At 26.8% G+C, this 13,336-nt stretch overlaps 1 protein-coding gene across 1 annotated transcript; it reads right to left on the minus strand.

The window, feature by feature from the left end:
* Window positions 1–5,407: 5,407 nt before the first annotated feature.
* On the minus strand, window positions 5,408–10,372 carry LOC137820286 (vacuolar protein sorting-associated protein 2 homolog 1). Its single transcript, XM_068624272.2, has 5 exons — window positions 10,061–10,372; window positions 9,346–9,476; window positions 6,280–6,384; window positions 5,802–6,062; window positions 5,408–5,702 (listed from the first exon to the last, which is right to left on the minus strand). Exons 1-5 carry the CDS (start codon window positions 10,095–10,097, stop codon window positions 5,562–5,564), a joined length of 675 nt encoding a protein of 224 aa, XP_068480373.1. The 5' UTR covers window positions 10,098–10,372; the 3' UTR covers window positions 5,408–5,561.
* Window positions 10,373–13,336: the final 2,964 nt, after the last annotated feature.

Genomic DNA, 13,336 nt, shown 5'->3' on the forward strand with positions numbered 1-13,336 from the left:
CACATGAATTCTAAAAAGAAGAAAACTCAACATCTCATTTTATTCCATTTTAATCACCATGCATCACTAAAAAAATCACTTATTTTAGTGGTTGAAATAAGAGTTGGTCACAAATTATAATTAAAATAACGATAAAATGATATTTGTCACAAATATATGATAAAAGATAATGATAAAATAATTATTTAATAATATTAGTTTGTGTAATGATTGAAATAACAATAGACAATGATGGTAACTAAATTTTAATTGTTAAATTGGTAATGGAATGAAATAAATAAAAATAATATTATTAATACCTATTACAACAAAATTATCAAATAAAAATTAATTTTAAAAAATGAAAAAAATTAATTATTATATTTTATATTAAAAATTATTTTAAAAATTACAAAAAGTATTGATATTTCTATTATTAATATATAATTTTTAAATTAATACCAATTTAATTAATAATTATTTATTTTAACAATTAATTTAGTTTCGGTTAGTAAATCACAAGTTTAAATTAAATTAATTTAGTTTTTTAAAATAATATCTTCTGGAAAATATTAAAATAAGTAATTAATTTTTAAAATAAATTGATTAAAAAAAGCATAAAAAATAAGAAAAGAGAAATTTATTTAATATAATGTAATTATAGATACCAAAATAAATTATATGATCATGTTTACATGTCATTTACTAAATTTTGTCGGTCCATAGATCGTACATTGTGTTAATGAACCACTTTTACTTACTAAAGAATGAAAAATAAAATTTTAAAAACTTGATATAAAATACATAATTTTAAAATTTAAATCATATTAATAAAATTAATTATAATTTTAAATATAATGATTTAATATATAAATTGTAATATATATATATATATAAAGTATTTTAATCTGTAAATATAACTATTATTATTTTATAAAAATAACTGAGATTAAGCTCATTTAAAAAACAGAATAAATAAGTAAAACTAAAAACAATTAAATTATATTTTTATAATGTTCTGCTACAGTAAATATATATATATATATATATACTACAAGAAAATCATAAAATCGAATTAAAATAATTAGTTACAATAATAATTAAATTAAAGAACATTTTATAAACTAAATAAAAAATTAGTTTCTAAATTAGTTTATATTATTGTTAAATAGTTTATAAATTGGTATCTAATTAGCAACCAAGGTTTTAACTACCAATTATTTAGTTTTTAAATTTGGTTTTTAAAACTTTGGTTGCTAATTAGATATAAATTTAGAAACTATTTAATAATAATAAGAACTAATTTAGAAATCAATTTTTGTTTAGTTTCTAGAATGATAATTTAGTTACTATGACAACTAATTATTTTAGTATTAAAAAATGTTTTCTATTTCATAATTTTCTTATAGTGATATTTTTATTCCTTAAAAGTCGAGATGAATATAATTTAAATACATTTTTTTTATTAATGTTTTTTTTAAAGATAAACACTAATCTTTAAAGCAAATTTTGAATGTGTGATCAATCTAACAGTAGAATCTCTGAAAAACACAAATATAATTTAAGATATTATACTTTATAAATGTTGTTGAGTGAGTTCATGGAATGAAAGCATCTTTAACATATCTTGAAATTGAATGAATAAAGACATTGAACATAGACTATAATAGTAGCCACCTATGAGAACATGGAAACAAAGGACACACCTTCTCAACATCTCATGTCACATAAAACACCACCTAAGTCTCTTTTTTTTCTTTCAACATGTTACCATTATTATCAACTTCTCCACACACCTATGTATGCCTATGATACAAACAAATAATGTCAAAAATATAGCAATATCTTTTTTTTCACATGTTTAAATTATGAAAAATGGCAAATACTGTACCAATTTCAGCCAGGGTTAATGTTTCTCCCAAAACTTTTTTATCAACCTCAACTTTATAAATTATACTAAAACCTTACAATTAATTAAAAATATTTATTAATAATAAAAGTTATTTTAAATATTAAATTTTTTTTTTAAATAATATCTAACTTAATTAATATAATATTTTTTTAGTGTACTAAATGATTCATTCAGATCACATTTACATTTGACAATACATTATTTTTTTTAAAGATTAAACAATAATTTTAAAGATTAAGAGTTTAAGAACGAGAATTTTCTATTTTTTCAAATATGTGTTTTCTTAAACTAAATATGAATATATATATATATTAATACAACTAAATATTATTACAATAAATGCGAAATATTATTGCAGCTTGACTTTGTTTACATCATTTATTAATTTTCTGAACCTACCAACAGAGGTGTCATAAATGATCGAAGAATCAACAATTATTGAAGAGAAAGATTAATTAATATTAAGTAAAACTTTTACATATGAGTACAATGGGTGCAGTTAAGATTATTCTTAACCAAATAGAATTTAAATTAGAATAATTGTCTCTTTACTTGAGAAATCTTTTTATTATTCTTTTTGTTTAGATTTGATATCATTGGTTTTTGATAATTTTTAAAAAATATTCCCTCAATTAGTTTAGTCTTTTAGTGAAACTTGGTTGTTTTTTGTTATGTCTTTTTATCTCTAAAATCTTGGAGTGTTTTCAATTTGTCCCTGTGATCTTTTTTATTTGAGCAATTATTGTAAGGAAAGGGAATGTATTATTATTAACTTCTCTAAATGACAATTGAATGTAATCACAATTAAATGTCTAAGTATGTGGATGATTATTGAAAGAAATGTGAAATACGAGAAATTTTAATAAGATACTTTGAGTTTATTTTTGTAATTTTGTTGAATTGATTGAACAATTATGTGTGTTATGAAAATTGTTATTGTTGATAATGAGAGTTATGACTTGATAATAGTATTAGACTCTTATGAATTGAATTACATTGTAACAATTGAAATTTGGTGTGATAAGTTTATCTTGAAAATTTGTTTGTTGAGGGTTGTATAATCGAGTTTGGTATGATTAACTTTGATTATGTTGATATAAACTTTGAATATTTTAAGTACTTGATGTTGATCAATTTGAATAAGTGTAAGGACTTTGTTTTATTAGTTGTTAAAGAATACTTGAAGATTGATAGTTTAACTTATTTGAGGAAATTAAGAATGATTAAGGTTGAAGGATAAACTTTAGATTTCATTCTACTTTGAATTTTCTTAGAATTGAACAATTGGTTATGTGATCCAAATTGATTGGATTTTGAATATTCTATAAAATGACAAACTCTACATAAATTCGCTTGTCTAGAAAGAGAACATTACTCTTTGACATACTCAGTAAAACGGTAAAAATTTGCTTAGTGGATCAAAATTCGCTCAACAGATTTAGACTTGAGAGCAAGTGGAGAATTTGTTAATTTCACTCAGCAATTTTGTAGGCGTTGAGCATATCAATGGTTTTCAAATTAGGATTAGTAGACTTCTTGAAAGTTGTACCATTGGATGATAAATTTACAATGGCTTTGGAATCAATTAAGAAGGAGGTTTGTAACTTAAATTATGATTGTTATAACTATTTTAGTGAACAAAGGTCAACTTGTTAGTTTTAGTTAAAGTTCTTGCAATTTTTAAAATTTTAAGTTAAGTAAATTTTTCTTTTTGAACTTAAGGTCTTCATAAGAGTTGTAGTTTATCATCTTAGCTTTCTTATGAGTTATATTTGAATATGATTGGATTAGTGAAACTTCATATGAGTTGTTATCTTGAACGATTGTCGCAAATTAATTTATGTTTTATGAGTTGTTTTTGAATTGTGATGCAATATAATAAAGTAGAAGAGTAATCTGATGACTATTTTGAATATTATTGACTTAATTTATTTAAAGGGAATATGATATTATGAAATAATTTCATAGTGACTTAAAAATATAATGACTATGAATAATATACATGTATGAAAATTGTAAGTTATAAGTATGAGATATTTTATGAACTATGGTTGAATATATTTATTAAGTAAAAGATCACATGATAAAATTCTTATTATTTCACTAATAGTCTGAATCAATAAACTTAGATATTATGTGGTGAGAAGTTAAGGAAGAATTTTTGTACACTGTCATATTTGTAGATGTGCGGCTTGGATTACAATAAACTCATCTTAATCCTTAAGTTTTAGGTTCATTCTTAATTTAAGTATTAGATTGGATCATATGTTAATTTCTGATTGAACATACTTCATACGACAAAAAATGTCTTGTCATTTGTTAAAAATAATATTATTCTTTGTGTGCATTGATTCATTATTTATCGATGTATAACATCTAATTTGTTATTATGATAAAATTAACATGATAATTTATAGATTAATATATATAAACTTATAAAGTATATTATATTTATGAAAAACATTAAAAAAACATGAAGTTTTTTTTTAAAGTGAAGTGTTTTTGTTAAATATTAAAAAAATTAAAAAGAAAAATTTCTATAGTTCATATAATTGTTTTTCATGATTATTTGTACTTAGAGTTTAAAATAAAATAAATTTAATTAAAAAATATATTTTTATTTTATTTTAATTAGCAAACTAAAAAAATATTTTAATTTGAATGACTATATTATATACATAAAATACTTAAACTTATTAGAAAATATTAAATCTAGAAATGTCAACAAAACTATACTTCCTTTTATAAAATATGTTAGATTTTTTAAATAAACATGAAATGTTAAACTCATGTCTTATATGAATGGATTGATCGATGGAATTGATAAAATGAAAATTGACGAAAATGTTTAAAATAGTGCAATTTAAACTTACAAATTGTACAAGTTGAACGAGAATTGTAAATTACAAAAGAGGATATTATTAAAAAAAATTAAATGTAACAATGAATATAAAAGTAAAAAAAAAAAGTTACTAAAGTAACATCACAAACAAAGTTGCATATGAAATTAAAGAGATAGGTGAAAAAATTATGTATATTATTATTAAGTTTGTCCTTCTCCTTTTTTGCATTTATAAAAATGAGTATTTGTATATTTTTGTTATCTAAAAAATTACATTAAATATATTTATATATATATATATATAAACAAATAATAATAATAATATCCGTTCTATAAGTGCAATATAGAATGTGTTTCTTTTCACTAAACTGAAATATATTCTTAAAAGACAATATCCCTCGATGCAAACTTCAACAAAGATTAAAAAGAAATCATGAATTTAATTATATTTTATTTATTGTAATTTTTATTATATTTTAACATATTTAAATGAATTTATACGAAAAGTAATAAATTATTAACATTTAATATACATAATTAACACAAATTGAATCATTAACGTAAAATTAGATTTCTAAGTGTCTATTTATAAAAACAATCCATTTTTATAACAGACAGTGTACTATTTATTTATTTAAAAATCCAACATATTCAAAAATAAAAATATTCAAAGGTGCACCAAAATTAAATTTATTTACTTTAGAAACCATCATTTTATAATCATATCATAAGTTCATCAAATCCTGGCACAACTTGTGAATTATACTATATGGTACATATGAGCATCAACTTGAGTTCTCTGATATCATGTAGTCTACAGAGGAAAGACTACATTTTTCTTAAATTGTCTAACCTTGCCTGTAAATCACTGTCTATCCCTCCTCCATCATCATTTCCAGTAGTTTCAACTTGAGCTACCTTGGTCTTTGCAGCTGGGGCAGCAACAGCTGATGATGGTGCATTTACAAGCTGCATATCAAACAAAAACAACTCATCATGCTTTGTTCTACAGACTCATTCATTCATTTCAGGTGAAAAGAGAAGTTGAATGGGAAACCATAATCATACCTCTTGGTTGATGTCAATTCCAATCTCATCAAGAACTTGGCTCACTAGATCTTCAGTTTCTTCTTCATCCTCTTCTCCTTCCAAAGCATCATCTATTGCATCTCCCATCATCTCAGAAGTCAATTCCATCTTCTCATTCTGTCTCTCAAATTCTTGCATGATTTTCTGCAGAGATGGCAAGTTCATCTGCCTATTCATTTGCCCCATGGCCTTTGTCACTCCTTTCATAGCCTCACCCATTGCTTGGGTTGATTTCAAAGTCTGAAAAAGTGAAGCACAAAAGAAACTACCTTTTAGTACTTGAATATCATTAAGACATCTGTTTTAATCAAAAATTTCGTGACTGTTGGCCAGTTATTCATATATCAAGAAGAAGAAAATGCCATGAACCTTGGGGAAGAGTCATTGCCCTATATTAACCATGTATGCCAAAAACAAAAATTACAAAACAATAGATACAGTCACCACAATGACTTACCTGAATTCGGAGTGATACACCTTGGAGCTGAGATTTTAGCTTATAGAACTTCTCAACTTGATGCCGTGTTCTAACTAGATCTTTTGCCATGACTCTAACAGCTCCCTGAACAACCCACCGTAAAGGTTAAATCAATAGTTAACTATAAACAACAGAGATATATGCCATTACAGACAAATCTAGATTCAGGGTAAATATCTAATCTTATTGGTAAAAAAACATTGAAACCAAACTAAATTCATCAAGAGCAAGTCATCTCCACTATCTTGAAATAATCAAATCAGTTATCATTTCCATGTTAATGTCATGCTATTGAATTCTGTGGTAGATAGAAACCGAGATAAACAAGAAAAAGAAAAAAAAATTAGAATAATACCATCATGTTAGTTTAAAAGGGATAGAATGGTTTATATATAATGTGACCCAGATTAACTGAATCCTAACCAACCAGTACATCTGAACAATCAGCCTGGCAATCAGTTAACTATTTTTTAACTATTACATCTGTGACTACTGCAACTACCTAGCAGAACCTAAGATATAGATAACCATGTGTTTCTACTCTTAACAGCATCCACTCAAACTCAAGTGGGCTCAACATTTAAAAATTGCTCAACCACTTTGAGTTTGCTTCTTCACCATGGAATCTGGTGTTGTATATTGCTTGGTAAGCATATTAGAATCCGATCACTAGGGGGTACATGACATACAGAGACTTCTGTTAATATCGATAACCATTTCTCTGACAAAGGAGACATCCAATTCCATGTGTTTGATACGAGAGTGAAGTACTGGATTATGAGCCAGTGACACAGTACTAAGTAGTTAAGTTATCACAGAAGACAACAGTTGTAAGAATAGGAACTTGTAGCTCTTGAAGAGACTGAATGAATAGGATCTTAGCAGTAGTGTTTGAAAAGCTGTGACATTTGGCATCTGCATAAGTGAGCAACCAAGGTCTGCTTCTTAGACCACCATGAGATCAGATTCGAGCCAAGGTAAAATATGCAGGTCCCGGATGTTGATCTTTTGCCATCTGGTCTAAAGGCAAATAGAATGGGCGAATAGTTAGGTTTTTTTGGGATCAGAAGGTTGAAAATGTGGTAACCCATAGTTGATCATACATTGGAAATATCTAAGAATCTTTCCAATCATTTTCCAATTTATTGAGAGAGGTAATTCCCTTTTCTGTTGACATGTTGGCTTGGCAAATAGATCACAAATATATTTCCTTTGCGATAAGCATATGGAACCACTGGAGAGATATTTAATTTCAATTCCCAAGAAGTAATCTAAGTTCCCCAATTGTGTGAGGGCTAACACTGAGTTAAGCTTAATCTTCAGCTGCTGAAAAAGGATAGGATGATTTCCTGTAATGAAAATGTCATCAACAACACAGACTAGGATGTAAACAAAGTGGCAGAAAGTGGGTAATCAGAGACGAGTCATATTTGCACAGCTGACAAGGCTATGTAGTGTGTTAGTGAACCTCTCAAGTAGGGCATGTTTTAGGCAAAATAATGCTTTGGTTCAAATCCTGAAGGCTGGACCATGCAGCTTCTTCGTCTAAGGGTACTAAAGTCTAAGTACTATTGGCAAGAAGAGCTGAGAGTTCTTGCACAGGTTTGTGATGCTAGACCTGGATCTAATCTGCACTGTATGAGTGGAAAGATATCAGTACAAGTGTTGAGGACGTTATGCGAATCAGAATTGGTTGTGGAACTAGATGGAGGCAAAATAAAGTGAGAAGAAGAAATGGTGGAGAAGGAAGAGATGAGGAAGTGGAAGATGGTTTGGGATAAAGTCAGGGATAGGGGAAGCCAATTTCATTGAATAAAACAACCTCAGAATCTGTAGTGTTGACTTGTCGAATAACAGAGAATGTCCACACTGTACATTGGTAGGACAGTGATGGACATGACAACGTGTCAAAGTCATCAGGAAGTCCATCAAGAATCACATTAATGTGATCTTGTCGGAGCATTGGATCACCCATGGAATTTAGAGTTAAAATTAGCCCTGATTACACATTGATACAAGCAATAAGGCTTGACGATAGCTTCAACTTGCTGAATAAAGAGAAGAAATTTTTTCACTGAGACAGATTGTGAAAACGTCACTGGAGCAGTAGAGAGCATTGATGATAAAGCCCCATGCAGCTGAGTTGAACAGATTGCTACGTGTGGTTAATGATCATGGCTCAGGATCATTGGCAAGTTTGTGATACCATAATAGAATTCAGTAGTAATAGAAGCAGAGATAAACTAGCGTGGGAAAAAAATGTTAAGAGAGGAGAGGAGACTTCCTCAAATGATTTCATTATGTTGTTCTAATTCAATATGATGGTATTTATATACAGATGATTCACAACAATAACGCCAACCTGGCAATCTGTTCGTTATCAGTTGACTGTTACTGCTATAACTACTGCAACTACCTAGCACCAAGTTAAATAGCTAACAGTGAGTGCTTCTACTAACACTTAGAATCAATACCACCAAAGAGAATGGAGTGGAGTTCCAATTTACGAAAATGGGAGTCCCATTTATTTATCTTAAGCACTTTTGAAATATAATTGAAAAATTAAGCAGCACATTTGATCTGCAACAGTAGTTAGCAGATGCATTAGTAAAACAGGCATCACATTGAGTCTGCAATAGCGCTACTAGGTAAGGAGTTAGTGATGGCAAAAACAGCAACAACAAAAGTTTCATCTCCAAAACATGTGCATGTGTCTCTTGGTTAATACAAGTAATAACATTAAGTAAAACAATTTCCTAAACCACACACCACAAGTATCAGTTACAAACAACACAGAGCAAAGAACAAGGAAATTGTAAGACTAAGAAAAACAATATCATCACAACAGCCAAACATATTCATGCCTTTTCCTTCTTTTAAGAGCAGAAAATTTCATTCCAAATCCTTTACGAAACTGCAGAGGTTGGGTGTTACAAATTTGCATAAAAAAAGCTAAACTAACATATTGAGAAAAAGACATATGTTCACCATACATATATCATCAAAAACTAGACAAATAATAGACTTAGGACACAGTCACTATACCATCTGGCCTTGTTTGGCACTTTTCTTTATCTCCAAAATCAATTTCTTCTCTTGTGCTTGCAAACCTTGCCGCTCGCGCTCAATTTCTCTAATTGATTTGTCCAGCATCCTCTTATTTTCCCGCAGAAGCTCTGAAAGTCACAAACTCTATGCTCAGGTACTATGAAATCAATATGCAGTGTTACTGAATGACACCAAATCAATCAAACACCAGTTAATGCATGTTTGAAACTTGCAACAACCCCTCAAAGACACCCCATAAAGTAAACAACTTAACGTGCCGGTTAGTGGATCATTAAAATTGCAATTCCAATACTTACAAAGCATAATTGTAATTGAAGTTAAAAAGAAAGGGAACACAAAATATAAATCTCAAGGGAATCTCTGAATCTTATCAAAAAAAGGAGACAAAAAGCTAAAAAGAGCAAAAATACAACAGATCATAAGTTAAACATGCAATACAGCAACCACAAACAGAAAGAAGAAGAAAAAAATAAAAGCAAAGGGGGGAAATATAATCATCCAAAGAATTAAACTCTGCATAAACGGTCGAACAAGTTTTGCGGTGCATCTGCTTTGTTCAATGGAACATAACAGTATTACAAAAGTAAGGATTTTGATGAGACGTGATAACTCTGCAATCAAAATAGAGCAACCCCAATTCGAAAAATCATAGATTTTCTCTATTGAACAGAGAAGGCGATAATTAACAAACCTGCGGGTGTTTTCCTCTTTCCGAAGATGAAACTCATGGTCGCGGAGTGAAAGGAACAACCTTAGCAGAGATCGAATGGAAAATGCAAAAGACAAGAGAACAGAACAACGTAAAAGCCTCCGATCTCGTTTGGGATTGGAAGATGATGGTTTTGATCGAAGGTTGCTTACGCGGTAAGCGTTGAAAGAAGGAATCAGCGACGAACGATTATCAGCGGCGTTTCCCACACGTGCCGCACTCGGGGTGGGACCCACACTTGCATTGCTGTTTAATCAGTTTCCGCGAAATAACCGAACAACTTTCTTCTGCACTGCCACCGACTTCTCTTCTAAACTTTGCAAAATAATTTTGGATTGAACAAAAATGAAGTTTAATATTTTGTAATGTTAAACTTTAAGTCTAACTTAATCCTATAAAATCAAACCAGTTCTTGATAGGATAAGTTTGAAATGTCTATGATACCATATTATGAAGTGGACTTTAAGTCTAATTCGATCTTATAAAATCGGCTTATGGGATGAAGTTTGCACTCACTTATATATAATGAAATATTTTTAGATGTGGGATTTCCAACAATCTTATTTTATTATAATGTAATTTTATTTTACCAATAAATATGATAATATTATCTTATCAAATAAAGATTTTCTACACATGCATATATAATCTCAAATGATGATGTTTTATTAGTTGTAGCAAGGAATGAAAGTTCTTAAAATAAATGATAGAGTTTAAGTATTCATAAGAAGTTTAGAACATAGAGAAGCATGTATAAATTAAAGTTTAATTGCATATCACATTTTTTTATTGTGAAAGTGATATCATACAAAGTTTGAATAAGTTATTCTAATCAATAGAATAGTAAAATAGGAGTAAAACTATAGGAAAAAATTAGAAATTATTCAAAATGGAAACTCAAACATAAATGGAAGCAAGTTTGTTCTCAAGTTTATTGAATAATGAGTTTATCATCGATTTTCTTATAATTATCACTCTTTCAATACTCACACAAAGTTAAATTTAATCAAACAAACATTAATCAAATTTAATAAAATTTTAACAGTAAAACAATTACAATAAAATTTGTTCTTACATACTCATAATTACCTACGAATTTGTGTTTGTAGGTAAATTTGGACTTATCTATAAATTATTATGTATAGGTATATTTGAACTTATCTATGAATGATTATTTTTAGGTAAATATGAGTTATTTACGAATTTTTTTTATATATAATAATGAAATAATTTGGTGGAAAAATAAAATCCATACATAATTTTTATGAATTAAAACGAAAAATTGTTACATAAATATTAATTATGAAATTTTTCGTACATACAAATTAAAATATGTAAACAATTACATACAAATTATAATTTATAAATAATTACATATGGATAAACTCATATTCATAAATAATTACATTAATTTTAATATTATTATTATTATTATTAATATTATTAATTATTATTAATGTTAATATTATTATTGTTATTACTCTAAATATTATTAATATTACTATTAATAATATTAATATTATTATTTATATTATTAAAATTATTATTATTAATTTTATTATAATTATTATTGACATTTTTAATATATTATTAGTTATTATTAACATTATTAATATATTGTATTATTATTAATAATATATTGTACATATTAATAATATATTGTACATATTAATAATAAGAAGAAAAAATCCTAAGAATAATTATAATAATAATAATATTCATTATAAGAATAATAATAATTAAAATATGATTGAAATGTTTACATGGTATGGTGTAGGAGTTATTATTGTAAAAGATGTATTGATGTAGTAAATTTTCATTGAATGATATATTTATTGTTTGTTGATTGTTTATATAAAGATAAAAAAAAATGTCCACTGGAGTCATCATGAAATAAAGATATTATATAAGTTATTTAGAAAAATAATTTATAGTGGGGTTGTAAAAACGTATAAAGGTTTAAAAAATGTTGTTCTCTCTCAATCCAAATTTTAAATAAACTATCAATTTTTAGGCCTAATCTAACCTTATATCCAACTAATGTACTATTTTGGTATGCTTTATAAAAATATAATTCTCTTTAAAATTAAAGTCACATTAATAAAACTAATTTTATCTTTCTAGATTAAGTGATTTCGTACATAAGTTGTAACAAATGTATGTATTCTAATAAAATATTATTTCATTTTTTAAAATATAATTATAGTTCTTAATAAATGGGATTAGAATTGCCTAATTTTAATTTAACACCTATTTTGGTAGCTCTCAGTTTTTAGTACTTATAAAACCTCATTGGACATTTCCATTACAAATCATACATAAGATCATAAATTTAAGATTTAAGTTTTATAATTTAATATGATACTAAATTTAAGATCTTAGATTTTTTTTAAGTAACTATTATTTTCTATGAATATTTTACAATAATAAATATTTTTGGGTTAAATTTTAAATAATATATTATTAAATGAGATTTTATAAGACTCTTGTATTGAAGTAAAAGTAAATATAAATTTTTTAAAATAATGTAACAGATTAGAAATCACAAAAGTAAATTAAGACTTCAATGGACATGTTACTAGTTCAACTTCAACTTTTCGGATCCATAAGTGTTTTCTATATTTATAAAAATTGGAAGTTTTTTATTTATTTGAAATAAGCCTATAGATTATGTAATTCGTAATATATCCAAATATTTCAGATTATATAATCCAGAACCTATTTTCATATCCAGAAAAGATTTTCAGATATTATATAATTTGGAAGTTAATTATGCATTTGAAAAAAGACTTCCTGATACATGATCCGGAAACTAATCTCATATTCAAAAAAGACTTTCAGATTATGTAATTTAGAAGCTAATCACACATATGAAAAAAGACTTCCAGATTATATAATCCAGAAGCTAATCCCATGTATAGAAAAGACTTTCATTATGTAATCTAAAAGTTAATCACAAAAAGCTTCCGGATCACATAATTCGAAAACTAATTATGAATCTAGAAAAATACTTCTGGATTATATAATCCAGAATATTAAAGAAAGATATTTTTGAAATAAAATAAAAAAAACTTAGGAAAGTGGAACAAGGGAATTGCAAAGTCTCTTTGTCATTGTAATTGAGTTACTAATTCAACTTTACTTACGAGCAATTCATCATTTTGGACTAACTAATTTGGGTAAACCCAGTCAGTTCCAATTGCACTTGTGTTCATGTCTTGATTCAGTGCCTAAACTTTGTTTCTTATGCACTGCTTC

The sequence above is a fragment of the Phaseolus vulgaris genome, chromosome 9, assembly GCF_051622355.1.
Source record: "Phaseolus vulgaris cultivar YP4 chromosome 9, ASM5162235v1, whole genome shotgun sequence".
NCBI classification, from domain to species: domain Eukaryota; kingdom Viridiplantae; phylum Streptophyta; class Magnoliopsida; order Fabales; family Fabaceae; genus Phaseolus; species Phaseolus vulgaris.